Source organism: Dunckerocampus dactyliophorus, chromosome 7 (assembly GCF_027744805.1).
Source record: "Dunckerocampus dactyliophorus isolate RoL2022-P2 chromosome 7, RoL_Ddac_1.1, whole genome shotgun sequence".
Lineage (NCBI taxonomy): Eukaryota > Metazoa > Chordata > Actinopteri > Syngnathiformes > Syngnathidae > Dunckerocampus > Dunckerocampus dactyliophorus.
The window spans coordinates 25,221,334-25,238,459 of NC_072825.1; the positions used below are offsets into that span (position 1 = coordinate 25,221,334).

The 17,126-nt window shown below is 41.7% G+C and overlaps 2 protein-coding genes across 5 annotated transcripts; one reads left to right on the forward strand and one right to left on the reverse strand.

Annotated features, from left to right (window-relative positions):
* The first annotated feature begins 27 nt into the window (after positions 1-27).
* Positions 28-11,597, forward strand: si:ch211-197h24.6 (uncharacterized). Of its 4 annotated transcripts, none has more exons than XM_054781904.1 (12): positions 28-144; positions 413-520; positions 2,440-2,473; positions 4,200-4,277; positions 4,351-4,490; positions 7,551-7,676; positions 7,798-7,843; positions 7,925-7,990; positions 8,066-8,418; positions 8,503-8,610; positions 11,033-11,132; positions 11,330-11,590. In XM_054781904.1, the coding sequence occupies exons 2-12, from the start codon at positions 428-430 to the stop codon at positions 11,365-11,367; spliced, it is 1,182 nt and encodes a 393-aa protein (XP_054637879.1). In that variant the 5' UTR covers positions 28-144; positions 413-427; the 3' UTR covers positions 11,368-11,590. The 4 variants fall into 4 exon arrangements, with proteins under 4 accessions (XP_054637879.1, XP_054637881.1, XP_054637880.1 ...); XM_054781905.1 differs by having other exon boundaries at positions 41-144; positions 410-520; positions 11,330-11,593; XM_054781906.1 differs by lacking the exon at positions 7,551-7,676 and having other exon boundaries at positions 11,330-11,597.
* Positions 1,020-13,871, reverse strand: rbm12ba (RNA binding motif protein 12Ba). The gene has a single exon (XM_054781901.1). It carries the CDS (start codon positions 13,739-13,741, stop codon positions 12,005-12,007), a length of 1,737 nt encoding a protein of 578 aa, XP_054637876.1. The 5' UTR covers positions 13,742-13,871; the 3' UTR covers positions 1,020-12,004.
* Between the last annotated feature and the right edge of the window lie 3,255 nt (positions 13,872-17,126).

Here is a 17,126-nt window from a genome sequence, read left to right on the forward strand (position 1 = left end):
TTAAACAGGCATATCAACGGGTTCTCCTTATCTTTCTCGGGTTTACCTCCGATTAACACAGTTTGGTCACCTCTCACAGTTCGCATTCTTTGGGTCGCCTGCAAGAAATACAAGGCTCTTTTTATGCGTATTAACTAATCTCAGGTAAAGTTTGAACATTAATATAGGTTGATGTATAACATTTGATTTGCAATCTATATTACATAAAGCTAATTGACGTAGTGTTAAAAGAAACATAAAACGGCCTTTCAAAATGGCGTGACTCGGCCACAAACGAAACTAAACACCACTAGTACAGTAATCGCAAATTGAAGATTTTCTTTATAACTTGTTATCATGTAATCTAACGAGTATGCAGTTCTTTATTTGTAAAGTCACTGACTTTGTCTGAATGAATTGTTTAAACCAGCAGCAAAGAAACAGGAAAATGGAGGCTGGGGCATCGGTCAGTCATTTTACGAACGACCACCCATACAAAACGGCTCAAATGAAGCAGAAGAAGAAGGGCAAAAACCCCAAGGTAAGTATAGAACAAATTACAATTTGTGTGTCACTAAAGAGAAAAATGGAGTTTACGCCACCCCCACTCTCCAACTGTGTGTGCCCTTTGGTCTGTGATGCAGTTTCTCAAACGGTGGCCGATAGGGGCAAACGCGCAGCAACGTCCAAACGCTGTAAACAAAAAAATGATCCAAAGCAAGAACACACGAATACAATAAGCAATTAAAATTAGAAAGTGCTGCAAATATAACACGCAGTGGTGCCTTGGTTAACATCGTTAATCCGTTTCAGAAAGCCAGACTCAAGCCAAAACGGACTAACCAAAGCAAATTTTCCCATAGAAAATAATGTAAAGCCAATTAATCCGCTCCAGACACCTACAAATGTTAACACAAAACACATTTTATAGACAAGAATTATAGTTTTACATACAGTTAGAAAAAAACACAACCATCAATTAACAAAGTAAAGACATTATTCTGCTGCAACCACAATTTGCAAAAATGTAAAAAAAAAAAAAAAAAACTGCTGGCACTAACGGCATGGTGGTGACGTGTGCTATGTTTAGACTCAGGATGCCGCAAAAATGCCACAGTAAGTTTTAATGCTTATGATGTGGTTTGTTTTTGGAACCAGAAACCATGTCACACTCGATGCGCTGCCGGGTTGATAGACTCTCATCACAATTACATCATTTACGTACCTCTGAAATGATGGCTGTCTTCACTTTAAGGCATAAAATTCGGAGGTCTTACTTGCGGTACGGTCCATGGCCTTTCTCTTTTGTGCAGTCCATGTGTTTGTTACGTCGTGTACTGTATCTCTCTTCAACTGATATAAAACAACCTAAAAGTATTGTGAGATTTCATCATGGCCGCGTGACTCAAGATGGCGGCGTAAACAAACCGGACAGTATTTGGATGCTAAAGAAGTGGGCGAATGCAAGCCAAGGCAAAATTTTGGTCGTTAACCGAAAAACGCGTTAACTGAGGTACCACTATGCTGCCATCACATAAACGCTGCAAGGTCAAAAACATGTTGCAAATGCCAAAGATATACACAACCCCCAAAAACAGCTGCATGAGAGAAATCAATCATTGTCAGCACCATATTGCGTTATAGGTGACTATTCTTGCACACAGGCAGCATGCCGACATCTACTCAATCAGATGAAAGACACTTCAGCACCGATGTGTCAATTCCAAATGTTTACAGTCGTCTTAACTCTATATACTAATAGGGTGTGTTCACACTTTTGGTCACTTTTGGTCCGGTTAAAACGGGCTCTAGCCCGTTTGCCCCGCTACACCGTTCATTTGGTCAAGAGTGAACGCTGTTCAGGACCGCACCACGTGGGACCGAGACCGCCTGAGAGATGGGTCTTGGTCTGCCTGCCAGCGGACTGTAGTCCCGAGTGAGGCAAGTGTGAACGCCAACTGCGATATGATGTCAGCAAATGCGACCATAACCAGGCGTTGGTGAGTGAGCATTATTTGGTCTGCTGACAAAATACAAGTGTGAACGCTAAAGTCACCAAGTATCTTTTTAAATGTTTTGGTCTGGACCATAGGACCAGGCTACAAGTGTGAACGCATCCTCAATGGACTGTAAAATTGTGGTAAAAGGTTAAATAGTTTTTTTTTCTCAACATGTCTCTATGATATGATTGAGATTGAGGTCTTGACCTCAATGTTTTGTTGTGACTGGCCTACCTATGTAACTCATTCACTGAATGTCTGTGTAGCCTTTGAACCCAATGCACATTCTCACATGATGAGAATTTGTACACCCGTATCCATGACAGGCCATTGCTGATGCAGGGCAGTCATGAGGTGTAGTGTACATCAATGAGGAGTTTGGTCCACAGCTAGGTGTCATGGTGTCACTAATGCCTGTATGTCTCTCTCCTTTATGTGGACTTATTCCCTCCTCTGACAGGGAAAGCAGTATCTGCAGCAGGCTGCTGACATAGGTAAGTCTTCCATACATGGTACCGCTGCCTGCGCTGAGAGGATTGAAGCTTGGGACCTTGATGTCCCCCTGCTTCATATGATGGAGGTGGTGGCAGGTCCACCACTCTGATACTCTCAGAGATCGGGCTTGTTGTGTGCCATCCGATGCTCTTGTTCAAGGGAGACCAGTACTTTTTGTTGCAGAAATAAATGTAAAACATAATTTGCCAATATGTGGCAGACTTGTCAACCTGTTTGCATTGTGCAGAGCAGGTATGCATTTTTAACCTTGAAATTGCAAAAAAAAAAGAAAAAAAATCTTAGCATGGACAGTGTCATATGCTGAAACCAAAGGCAGAATTTTGACATCGAATTATTTGTCTAAAAATTAAAACAATTTGCAGTCCCATGCTCCATATTGACACCAGCCATCTGGCTAAGATGACTCTTTCAACTGCTTTACAAGGCTTAATGGACCATCTGAATGTGAAAAGTTCAAATTGTGCAATGGGTTTAATTTTAGGCCTGCCAGACTTAAATGAAAAGCGGATTAACAGGCATACCATTGCCTATAAAGTTACTGAGATCACAATCGTTCTGGTCAGGGGTCTGCACCCAAAGGCATGTGTGCACAGTGGCCTAATCAATGGCACACGGCCTAGATCCCAGTCAGACTTAAATCCCTAATCGGACCCATTGTGAGCCCGATTCCCTCCTTCCGACCAAAGTCGGGGGTCAACAGTCGTAAATATTAAACCTGCTCAATATTTACGATCGCAAATGAAAATACTGAGGATAGCCGAGCCTCGAACTCCATGATTGTCACATGGAACAAAACTGAAACCAGTCAGGAATCACGCTGACTAAAGCCAATGGAAGCAAAACAAATAAATAGCAAGCGGCTAGCTGGTCTTCACAAATGAGGACCAACTGGGTTTTATGTAATATACAAGCCTTACCATGATTGAGTTGGTAATAACTGCCACAACAGTGGCGTTAGCAGATAAACTAAGGCTGAGTGCAGCTTCATCCATCCATCTTCTACCGCTTATCCGAGGTCGGGTCCCGGGGTCGGCAGCCTAAGCAGGGAAGCCCAGTCTTCCCTCTCCCCGGCCACTTCGTCCAGCACCTCCCGGTGGATATAATATAATTTTAAGTTTTTAGTTTTGGTTGTATTGCGATACAAAAGACATTTTAAAGTGGCAGTCCACAGCAAAAGGTTGTCTACAACTGAATTAAATTGTGTCCCCAATTTCCTTGCAAGTAGCTGCCATAAGCAGGTTACGCCACTAGGGGGCAATATATCCATGCATCTTGCATGAAAGCTGAGAAGCCCTTCATACACTTTTTGCTACTGGAACTGAGGAGCACTTTTACAACAGTACTACTGATGGTGTTCCCTATGCGCTGCACATCATGCGAAGTGACTGATTTGTAACACACTGAGATGTGCTTGCACACAGTGGGGAGCATTGCACCATAGTGTCCTGTGCTGCATTGCTCTGGTCTTAGCCATGACGAGCAGAGGGCTACCAAGCTGTTACTACCTCTGAGCCTCACAGCAGACCAGCAGGCTGCATTCTGAATGGTTGTCGAGTTAATACAGATGGAAGAAAATTAAAACTGGCATCACATTTCCCAGGAAGGAGTAGGACAAGAACCACATTTTCTTCATTCTTTCCTTACTTTTGATATTTTGTACATCCCTATTCTATTTTCGCACTAACCATTGTTGTGTTGTGCCAGTATATGCCAAAGGATCATCTTTCCAGACCGTGCCCTCTCTCGGCAAAGTGTTGAACAGGATCATAGAGCCTATGCTTGGTAAGCAAAAGGTTTTGCTCATCAATAGACTTGGACTGGTCTTTGACAAAATGCACATATGATATGTTTGCAGGTCTTCAGTATGTGTGGGAGTACCGCAGCCCCAGTAAGACAGTGCCGCCGCATTATCTGTGCAAAATTTGCTCGGTGACCCGCTTACTGCAAGATATGGTTGCTCACGTGAAAAGCTGGAAACACAACTTGCGATACTTGGTGAGTAGTTGAGTTCAGTTGAGGGAAATGTCTGTTCTTGGAGTTGAATGGCCATAAATCAACACCTCAACCCAAATGCCTCTTTTTTTTTTTTTTTAAGGAGGTTGTAAATGCGTTTTACTTTGACTTCATATTACCCTTTAGTGTGTTACTGACTCTTGCTAACTAAAACAGCAGTACCTACTGAGGCAGAAATTTCAGAAGACCAATAAGCTCTCTGTTGACAGAGCGTGTTTTCTGACAATTTGTGTACAGCCACAATAAAATACATATTGTAGTTACCAAGCTTTTTTCATGGAATGGAACTCAAGACTTTATCAGCGTTTTGTCCAGGTACATCCTCACAGAAGTGAAACTGTAGTTTAAAAATAATTTCTTTTGGCACTAACTAAGGTGCAGTGGAACCTTGGTTAGCGTTAATTTGTTCCAGAAATAAATGTAACACAAAACATTTTTGAATTTATTTTCTTGTAATTTATATGCATTTAGAAATGTTTTTACTTGTAAAGCTATAATTGTAAACTATAAAAAACGTGACATAGAAGGGCAAGTACTGTATTTTCACGACCATAAGGCGCAACGTATTAAAAGGTGCAGTCTCGGTTACAGGTGCCATTTTTGTATTTAACACATACACAAGGCGCACCATATTATTGGGCGCAGGTATGGTCAAACATACGTAGCATGCATGCAGGCTAAAACATACCGTGTCGCTCAAAAGTCAGTGAGGAAGCGACATTTCGTTAGACAGATTAAGAGCAGAACTGTCATTCAGCTTATCAAACCCATTTAAAGTCAGGACAGTCATCACTCAACACAACAGTCTGTCATGGTGCACAACTAAAAACATCACACAGCAACTCAAAAACAGAATAGACACTACCGCTATTTTTGCAGAACAATAACTAACAACTATGTAGCTCAAACATGTAACTTTAAGAGCATTTGCACCAAAACAGTACTGCAAAGCACGCTGGCGAACAGGAAGTGCTCCCAGCGACGCTACAATACGCTAGCATGCATGCTATTGTATGTTTTTAAAAAGCCAGCGGGAGCAAAACTGAGTTCGGTTGTACTTTTTATTGAAGCATTCAACAATGTACTCACGTTATTTTATCAGTCCTCATCCACAAATCCATCAAAGTCCTCATCTTTTGTATCCCAAATGAACAGCAGGGCAAGTTCTCCATCAAACACGCCAGGTTCCCTCTCGTCATTTTCAGTCAGTCTTGCTGCCGTGTGGGGCCTCAGAAATGATGCTGGCTTTTGCGAAAGCTCGAACAGTGCCATCAGACACGTTAGCCCAAGCATCCACAATCCGTTCGCAAATTGTGGCGTAACTCGCACGGGGCTGCCTCCCAGTCTTAGTGAAGCTGTGTTTGCTAGCTGTCATCTATTGCTCCCAACTTCACTTTAAACGCTGTGTTTACACCGATGTCCAGTAGTTGGAGTTCCTTCGTCAAGCCTCCCGGAATGATGTCAAGCTCCGAGTTCCTTTTGCAGCACTTGGTTTTTCACAGCGGCTGTGAGATGGGCGATTGAGTCAGATACACAGGGACGGGGACGCGTGGGGAAAAAAACATCCGGTCTCTTTCCGTACACGTCACTCAGCCATTTTCTCCTCATCCTTCCAACGCTTTTGATTGGTCCGGCTGGAAACTTACCTTTAAGCAGCGTCTTCCTCTTAAAAATCACCACGGGTGGCAGTTTCTGTTCATTATCATGGCAACAAAGCACAACAGTAAAAACCGACTTCTCGTGCCCTGTTGTGTGTATTGCTACCATGCTGGTCCCCTTCTCTACAGTGTGGTTCACCGTGATGTCGAAAGTGAGCGGCACGTCGTCCATGTTGGTGATGTAGTTGGGCTGGATGTGTTTGTCTGCAATGTTTTTACTGCAGTAGGAGCAGAAGATGGCCAGCTTTCCTTGTAATCCGCTGGATGTTGCTGCCCCACGGTAGTCCTTACCCAGATGGATAGATGGTGCCGTTTCATAAAATATACCTATATAATACTGGGGGTGTGCCTTTAGCGTCCTCTTTCACGTCGGCATGCTGTCCTCAGTCATGTCCACTTTCCCTCTACTGTATGTAAGCAGCATGTCGTCAGGAGAGGCCCCCAGTCAGTCGAGCGGAGCGTTCATCAAAGTCACACAGCAACACTTAAAGATTTTGGAACTCGGTACACACATAAGGCGCGCCACATTAAAAGGCGCCCCGTCCATTTTGGACAAAATTTCAGACTTTTAAGTGCGGCTTATGGTCGTGAAAATACAGTAGCTTTCAGATCTAGTAGGATGCTAACAAGGAAGGACGTTTTGTGATAAATACATTTAAAAATACAGTTGGACTCACACTGTGTATTAACACGAAAAGACGCATCATATTGTACGCTAACCGGAGAAGCGAAAAACATGCAAACCGGGGCGGACACTAACCAAAGTTCCACTGCAATTATTGTACCCTAGCAATCACAGTTGAGTGCAATGTTTCTCGTCAGTTTACATCTTTGGACACAGTTGCGCACATTCTCAGGTGCCGCTTAGAGAAGTCAGAATGATTGCAAAAGACACAATAATGACGTGCCTGCAGTGGTGTAAAGAAGATAAGGTTATTTTGGTGGAAATGTTTCTTTAATAAAGCTCTAAGTTAATTTGTTATGTGTTTTATTCTTGCAAATAAATAATTCAACGTGACAGGAAGCAAACTGGCAGGCTGTAGAAGAGGAACGCTGAACTGCTGTACAACCTTGCACAACTTCCTGTGTAAATGTGCACATTGCAGGAGGATATGTGGTTATATTTACAGCTAAGCGAAGGCACCTGCTTCCTGTCTCAGGACAGAGCAGTTTTCAGTTCTGCAATGAAGAACAGAAATTTTTAGTTTCTTTAATAAAGGGACAAGGTAGTTGTCCCTCCCCACTTCGCAGTTTTACGTATGTTTTGCCTAAATTAAGCATTTTCAAGCATAAAAATGGCTAAATGAACTTAAGTACAAATATAAGGCATTCAGAAGATTCAAACAAAGGATTAAACAATAAAATGCCGTTCCCTGGTACGCAGAAAAGGGAACACGCTGATAAGGTCACGTGTGAGGAAGAGGAGTGCGTCAAAGATGCCACCCTAAGGAAGAAGATTAAAGATGTTACAGCGGAAGTGGAGAAGATGGAGGGGAGAGGACAACTCAAGGCGAGGCACTGTTCTTATTTGTGAGGGTGGATTAATTGTCTGTAGATGCCTTGTTGTAAGTGTGTCCAGTATATTACGGACCCGGATCCCATTTTTCATGTTTGGACTGATGATCTTTTAGGTCGCCATAAAGGAGCCCTGTACCATACCTGCTTTCAAAGGATTGCGTAAGTTATACGACAGTCGCTCTACATAAAATATTCCTTATTGGGTTCACTGGTTCGGCTACATCTTCTTTCTGTTCTCAGCTACTGCCGTTCCGAAGGCCTTGCCCCCACCAGGACCAGGAATGGGGCCAAATGGGCCACCCTTTAGTGAGTCGTTTGGCCATCCCATTGTGTGTATTCCTTGTTTGATGTAACTGATTTTACAGAACACTTGTTTCCCAGGTCCAATGTTCAATGAGCAGTCGTTTCACGACGACTTTCCTCCAAATGAAGGTCCTTACGAAGAATATCCTGGGGAATTTGAGCCATCAGACTATGAAGGATTTCCATCTGATCATGGGTTCCCAGACTCTGGTATGGGTCCAGGATCATATCCAGATGGGCCGGGAGATAACTTTAGAGCCAATCGCGAACAAGGTCGCTTTAACCCTGATGAAATGTTTGACGAGTACCAAAGCCCCACAATGGGGGGCAGGTTAATGGACATAGATGTGAAGAAGCCGTTTGGCAGACAAAGCCCCATGCAGCCAACACCAGACAGTGGCTTCGATTCAAATGTACTGCTTGATTACCTGGTAGGTGCTTTGATGCATCCACAACATTCCTGCAACACCGTGTAACTGGCATGCCATATCGTTACAGTACATTTGTGTTTTCAGGATACCTTCCGTATAGAGAATGAGAAAGACGCACAGTTGGTGCTGAAGGTGACACAGAAACTAACAGATCTGCTGATGGAGTTCAGACTGAGGAGTATATCATCTGCAGTAAGCAGCTACAACCCTTGTTTTGCCGTGTGTCACACTTACATAATCTGAACCAAGTCATGGTACACGCTAGGTATGGGCATTTCTGAATTAATTGGGAAAATGTATCAGCACTTTATTTTGCCAGAGTTACTTCAAGATGCAATTAATCAGTTTCACACAATACAGACCTGCCAACGTACGCATTTTACGTGCACTGCACAAGTATATAAGCCGCACCCACTAAATTTAAAGAGGGGGAAAAGATTTGTACACAGTCATCCATCGTTTAGTGCAGTTAATTGGGTCCAACTGCGAAAAGTGAATTTCTGCAAAGTAGAATTCAATATTAATCAATGGAATATTTTCATAGTTATAGAATAGAAAACCTGTCAATATGAACTAACACACTTATAGTCACTTTTATACTCTTATTACCTAATGTAGTAGACATAAGCATATAAGACACAACTCACTGTTAGCATTGGCAAAGTTTCTTGTAGCTCAAACAAAGTGGGCCTATTGCGTCACTATGACGTTTATCACTCGATTGATATATTCATGCTATTCTGCCATGCGTCTGCCATACATAAATGTACACTGCGACAAGACTGCTAGCTTTGTTTACATCACATTGCACAGGCTACAGCATCTCTGAAGTGACACAAGGGACGGCCACCGCTTTAAATATAGCAATACTGTAGCCTGAGCTAACTAGTTAGCCTCCAATTTATTTATCCTAAATGTAAGAATGGGTTTGAAACTGAGGAAGGACAAAATAATAGGGCATAGTCAACCACGAAACCGGGATTATCTACCAATATTTGAAAAGCCACTTATGAGTGATATTTGAACCGCGATGTAGCGAGGGGCGACTGTATATAGGCCACAAGTGTCTACATCGTAACATGGGATAAAAGTACACATATGTTACACAAATATTTTTTCCCCCAAACAGCACAACAGCGTGTGTAATTTGGCGACCATAAGGCGGCAGTCTCAGTTATCGGTGCTATTTCTGTATTAAACACATACTTAAAGGCACACAGTATATTGGGCGCGGGCATGGTAAAACATACGCTAGCTTAAAATATACGGTAGCATGTATGCATGCTTAAAACATATGCCAGTATAACAGGCAAGCGGGAGCAAAACTGAGTTTGGTTGGTTGTTCTTTATTGAGTCTTTAACAATGTAAAACAGTAAGTTCGGTTGTACTTCATTGAAGTATTTAACAATGTACTCGCGTTATTTTTTTCATGAATCCTCATCTACAAATCCATCAAAGTCCTCATTCTCTGTATCCGAAATGAGCAGCTGGGGAAGTTCTCCATCCAACACGGCAGGTTCCCTCTCGTCATTGTCAGTCAGTCTCGTTGCCGTGCAGCTCCTCAGAAATGATGCAGGCTTTTGCGAAAGCTCGAGCAACAGTGCATCAGACACGTTAGCCCAAGCATCCACAATCTATTCACAAATTATGGCGTAACTTGCCCTTTTCGGGGTACTTAATCAAACCGATGTTTTGCACCATGCACATACCGGCACCATATACCTACTGAGTGTGTGCCTTTAGCGTCCGCATGCTGTCCTCAGTCACGTCCGCCTTTCCTCTATATGAGCAGCGTGTCGGCAGGAAATGCTCCCAGTCAGTCAAGCGGCGCTCTCATCAAAGTCACACATTTGTTACGGTCTCGGTGCACACTTAGGCAATAAGGCCATTTTGGAAAAAATTTAAGACTTAAATGCGCCTTTATGGTCGTGAAAATACGGTAGTTAAAACAGTAGCCTACCACAAGTTGTTCGTCCCCGCGTTTATCCTCCTCCCTGGAACTAATACCACTTAAGTCGTCTTCTTCATAGCTGGACAGCCTCGTATTCCTTCATTACACACTTTTTCCATCTCTTTTGTCTTGAGGCAAATTAGCCCTTTAGCTTGAGCTGTCGTCTTTATCACACAGTAGTCCAGCCTTTCGAAACCCATTGGTGATATTGTATTTTTTGACACACACTAAACCTTGCAATCCTGCCTCCACTCAAACGTACCCAGCGTCACGCATTCCGTCACGCTCCGATTACATGCTTTTTTTTCCATCAGAGTTCAACATCTGCTGCGGTCCACTTGATCGGTCAGTGTAAGACTTCAGAACATGATATTAGCATCCACTTCACTCGTGCAATTCACTTCTTCTTGAAGCTGCACTCTGAGCATCATGGGAACTGTAGTTTTTAGCCACATCACCGTATAAGCCACAGGGTTCAAAGCGTGAGAAAATAGCGGCTTATACTCCGGAAATTTCGGTACTCTTAAGAGAATCAGTAGTTGCAACCCTAGTTTGTCTCCTTGCATGCTGAGGCTTTTTAAAGGACACAGTTGGAATATGATTCTAGTATGAATAAATGACTTTGTATGAATGAATGACTTTATGATCTCCATTCCCCACAGGGTCCTAGTATGAGCAGCTTGTCAATGAACTCCAGTTTCTCCTCAATGTCCTCTAGCTTGCCAAGAAGCAGTGACAGATATTCTCGGCCCTTACCTAAAGGTACACTTGACACAGTTCACCTCCAGTCATGACACCGATTCAAATGCAGATGGAGTAAGAACTTAAGCCATTTCATCGTATCATTTACGTTGAAATTTTTAACCAACTTGAACTGTAGACCAACTGCTTTTGGATTTCTTCCTGCAACTTTTCTTGCTGCCGTTTTAACAGTCTTTCCCGATGCTGTTTGTCTGCAGGTCCATCTTGTTACTCTGATGGTCCCCTCAGATTCTAGACATGAGGATTCCTGCGGTCCTTTTCTTCACTTGGTGTCCATTAGCAGTGAACATTCAGGAGTCACTTTTGTTGTACATATTAACGCTTTTTATTTTTTTATTTTAGTTTATTAAAAAAAAAACTTCTGAATCTTTCACTTTTAAGAGTTTTCAGACACTTCTTCTGATGGAAGCAACATGTCTCAAATAATTGTTCATTTGAAGTAAACAATTACATTCAAGCTGTTGTCAAGTTCACTCTGCTTGCTTATAGAAAATAAGTGTCCTTGTGAGGGGGCGGAACAGTACTGGAAAAATCCCACGATTGTCATTGGTGGTACTGAAGTGGCACTTGGTCCAAAAAGAGCCTGTTGCTGGCCAACTCTAGGAGACTAACTTAGCATGTAACTTATTAACTCAAGTTTCAACACAAGATTAGATTTGTACATGACCACACACCAAGACTAGCAGTGTTGTACTAATGCACATCTTTTTAACACTTGACAAGATGGCCCTTTGTTTTGCAGATATGCAATTTACAGTTTTCCCCAAACAAGTCCTGACTGAGCTTGTGGGCCATCACAGAAAGTTTCTGGGATTTAAAGCACCATGCCCGTGCAGGAGGAAACTTGCTGTTGCTTAAAAGGGTTTTGTCTCCTATCTTTTATATTTGTTGAAAAGGTCAATTATAAGGCTTTCATTTGTATCTACAGGCAGGTTTTCAACCAGCAGGCAAGATTTAGCTTCTGGATCCAGGTTCTTCAGTTTCTTCCCTCTTGCTTTCTCTGCTGATTTAGGGGCCTTCACGCCATACTTGGGCTCTGGGTGGTCTTTTTGTGCCAGCATCTGATTCATCTCCTCTCTGGAAACAGCTGACACTTTAATAGGTTTTGAGAAGATGCAGCAGCCGTCGTGTGTCAGTGCGTGTTCAAAGTCTTCCTTTCGGTTAAAAATTAGAAATGCGGTGTCTGTCCTGCAGCGGTTCTTGTCAAGCAAGTGTTGTATATTGGAACTTGCCATCTCGGGATATCCAAGCAGTTTTCTTAATTCTGTCTTGGTTGTCTTTACAGATATATTGCAGACCATGACAATGTACTCCTTAATCGCCATGGGACTGTTCAGTCTGGCCTTCCGTTTGTGTTTCTGCGTGTATGTGAGAGAGCTTTGCTTGGGTTTGGCACGCCTCACTGCTGCATTTTCACATTCTTCTAACGCTTTGGTCCACATTAGCTCGGTTGCGCTGTGTATCTCCACACAAACATTCCCCATGGACCGACGGTTAAACTGCAAAGCGTCAAGAGCATCGTCCACATCCCCAAATTTGACAAGGCACTCGCGACGGTGTTGTAACTTCACATTGACCACCACTTCCTGGACACTCAGCCCTTCAAAGAAAGAGCAGATATCCTCCTTAGTGGTGGAGCCTGGCACTCCAAACAGCCTCAAGTAGCCTGGTGGTGGTGTGGTCACTGTTGCTGTCTGCGTGTGTTCTGGTGGGTTCTCCTTGTTAGGATCCTGCCAGTCAAGTCCTGGCAAAATCTCCTGGTGCTCATTTCGATTCCAAGACTGGAGCTGTTCCAGCGCGGTGAAAACACCGAGAAAAAACGCATCGTGTAAAGACTCTGAAGATGGCTGCTGTGGACACTTACTGAGACCAACAGGTGGACTGGTTCTGGGATGGTGTGGCTTATCAGGAGTCTTTGCACACCTGGGATCTTGTCGCTCATCACACACCTGTGGCGGAGACCCACCAGCAACAAAATGTGGAATGGTTCTGGGAGTGCGTGGATTGTCAAGAGTCTTTGGACATCCACCCAGGACACAAAATGGAACAGATTTGGGATTGTCTGGTTTGGGCAATAAAGGCGGAGATATCCTGGGGCTGTGTGGCTGTGGACAATCACCCGTGACAAAAGGTGGGGACGTTAAGGGATTTTGAGGCTTGTCGGAAGTCTGTAGAAATCCACTAGTATCAGAAGATGAATTCATGGGGGAAAGGGTTAAAACAGTTCTTGGATCACTGAGTCCATTACGTGAGCTCTGTGGGTGAACACTAGAGGGCGTCAGAGTCCCTTCAAGTGTCTTTGTAGGCTTTGAAACTGACTTACTGGATGAACGATTCCTCCTCTTCAAAAAGTACTTAAGCTTGTGTTCCAGTTCTGAAATATTACTCCGCCGTATTTCCACCTTGGAGCCTTTAAGGGGACGCCCAGTGTAGCGGGCGGCTCGCCGAGCTTCGTCCTCGGAGGTGAAGGCAACAAACGCCTCTCGCTGCGGTCCTCCCAGGATGTAGACGCCACCGCCCGGAATGTGGAAGCGTTTAAAAAAGTCTCGGATGTCCTCGGCGCTCGCTTTTTTATCCAGTCCCTTTAATCTGACGATGTTGCTTGCCATTTCGACAACGGCAGACACTTTACAAAAGTCAGGCAGATAATGGTTTTTGTACTACGAGCCGTTATCCAATGAGGGAGCAGAGCACGAACACTCGCCTCTGCCTGGACTGGGAAGTGCATCAACAAGTACGTACCAACCTATTTATACCTTAGGTTGCACGCGCTTTTCCTCAGGCAATGAAAGTGTTCCACGCAGCACAGTAACGCCACACACTGGACGGGAGGACGAACTGCTACAGCACTATCGTTATCGAAAGGTAACGAAAAGACGTTCTTTAAGTAAAAAAAAAAATTGAAATCGAAACATTGTCATGGGGGAAAACTACACGTTCTTTAAGTAAAAAAAAAAAAAAGAAATCGAAACATTGTCATGGGGGAAAACTACATTCTTCTGCACTTTTGCTTCTGCAAAAGTGGTCTGCTACGATTCCTGCAACGTGTATGTATACATACAACAGTTCAGAGTTAAAAAAAAAAGACACAGCTTGACGATTCTATTAAATATAACTATATATATTTACATGTAACTAGATATTTTTTAATTATAGAAACTAGCAAGTTGATACATGCAAATTAATTTCATCCACCAGGAAATATTTTTGAATGTGTTGATGAGATGAGGTTTTAAACGAAACGCCGATTGCTGTATTCTGTCCCCCACAGATCCACACACATTTCCCAGGAAATCCATTGTCATGGAAACCGTTAAAAGGGTCATCAATGAGATCGCAGACCCGTTAACATATATTAGTAACTTATCATTTCAGACAGGAATATTTCCAAGCAAAATGAAAACAGCCAAGGTGGTTCCAATTTTCAAAAAAGGAGACAAACACCAATTTACAAATTATCGGCCAGTTTCCTTGTTACCACAATTCTCTAAAATTGTGGAGAAGCTATTTAATAATAGGTTGGACAAATTTATTAATCAGAATGAATTATTTGCTAGCAGTCAATATGGTTACAGAGCCAACATTTCAACTTCTATGGCACTGATCAAAATCACGGAGGAAATCACTACTGCTATGGACAATAGAAGATGCGCAGCTGCAGTATTCATGGATCTGACAAAAGCCTTCGATTAATCACAATATCTTAATTTCAAAATTAGAAAGGTACGGAATTAGAGGATTAGTTTTGAATTGGGTTAAAAGCTACCTAGCAAAGAGGAAATTTGTAAAGCTAGGATAATACACATCTGGGAGTTTATACACCACGTGTGGAGTACCCCAGGGGTCCATATTGCGACCAAAACTGTTTAATTAATTTGTATATCAACGACATAGGACTTAAAATTGGTCTTATTTGCGGATGATACTACCGCTTTTTGTTCTGGGGAAAGCACACAAGAACTCATTAAAAAGGTCAAGGATGAAATGGTCATATTAAAATCATGGTTTGACAGGAACAGATTATCCTTGAATTTAAGTAAAACTAAAATAATGCTATTCGGTAATAGCAGAAGGGATACGTAGGACCAAATACAAATTAATGGAGTGAATATTGAAAAAGTGGAAGAATATAAATTCCTTGGGGTTGTAATAGATGAAAAAATGAGTTGGAAATCTCATATTAAATATAAACAACAAAAGGTGGCGAGAAATATCTCTATATTGAATAAAGCAAAATATCTTCTTGATCAAAAATCACTCCACACTCTGTACTGTTCCTTAGTATTTCCATATCTAACATATTGTGTGGAGATATGGGGAAATAATTACAAAAGCAATCTTCACACACTCACTGTACTGCAAAAAAGATCAGTGAGGATAATTCATAATGCCAAGTATAGAGAACATACAAACACTCTATTTTTAAAATCACAGATATTAAAATTCGCAGATTTAGTAAACTTACAAACCGCTAGAATAATGTATAAAGTTAATAACAACTCGTTACCCAAAAACCTAATAAAGTATTTCTCAATCAGAGAGGAGAAATATGATCTTAGAGGAAAATTAAACTTTATATGCGAGAACTACGCTGAAAACCCACAGCATTTCCGTGTGTGGAATTAAATTATGGAACGGATTGAGTAAAGAACTCAAACAATGTACAGAGATGAGCAAATTCAAAAAACAATACAAGCAGTTGATGTTTGCTAAATACAAGGTAGAAGTCTTGATTATCACAATGATGTTCTGTCAGGTTTGTTATTTTGGGTTTTTTTTTTGTTTATAAAAAAAAAGTTCTGTTCTTTATTCATATTTATTTTAAACTTGTATTTATTTATTTATTTTGTATTATTATTATTATTATTATTATTATTATTATTATTATTATTAATGTGTGTGTGTATATATATATATATATATATATATATATATATATATATATATATACACACATTTGGGGGGGGCGGCGTGTCTTACCGTTATCTATTATGTGTTATCCTGGCTATCACTGAAAACATGACATGGAATCCAGGAAGTGAACTACATGTACTGTACTAGATGTAGAATGGATGGGGGGTAGGATTAAATAAATAAGCTTTGCTTCTTCCTACTCCTTTTGGACATGTGGAACTGTGAAAGGATGATTCATGAGATGTATTCCATTGTAACCTTCATGTTCAAATAAACTAAACTAAACTAAACCAAACCAAGCCAAACCAAACCAAAAAGAGAAAGCGACATCATGAGACGATGCTCCTCAAAACAGTAATTTTTCCACATCAGATGCAATTCGGGGTAAGATTCATGGGACTTTCCCGTACATTCTGAGAAACGAGTCAAGCTGCTGCTTTTGCCTTTGACTTATTAACCAAGGAACTTTTTGTTATGTATGTTGAAAGTAGAAATGAGTTGTTAGCATGCTAACTATACATACCCCTGATGGCACGCACATACACTTGATCAAATGAATATATGGATTTTTTTTACCACCATATTTCTGCATGCTCACTATTACATTGGATCATAGGATGCAAGTGCAAATGGTCGTGCACACATACAGTCAACGTCGTGCTAGGGTGGCTAGGTGGTGTTTACGAGCAAGCCAAATGGAGAGACATCAATAACACCCCCACCACCACCACGTCCTTGACCCATGAAATGGGGCCCTATAATTTGTGCATTAAAAGAATCACGGACGGAATCGGCCAATACAAACAGAATCTACTGTTAAACACGGAATCTGGCGGATATTGACGTGTTGTGAATGAAATGCTCTAATCGTGTGGAGAAGACTAACCTATGTGACAATTACCTCTCATCACATTGATATTAATATTGTATTATTTTTATGTTGAAAAACAAATGCAGAAGTAGCACTTAACCTACTGTTGAAATGTTGGTTTCACTTTGTGGCCTTTTATTGAAAATGTATTGAACTTTGAAAATGAGCGTTGAATCATTATTGAAAGGAATCGTCACACCCCTAAAAAC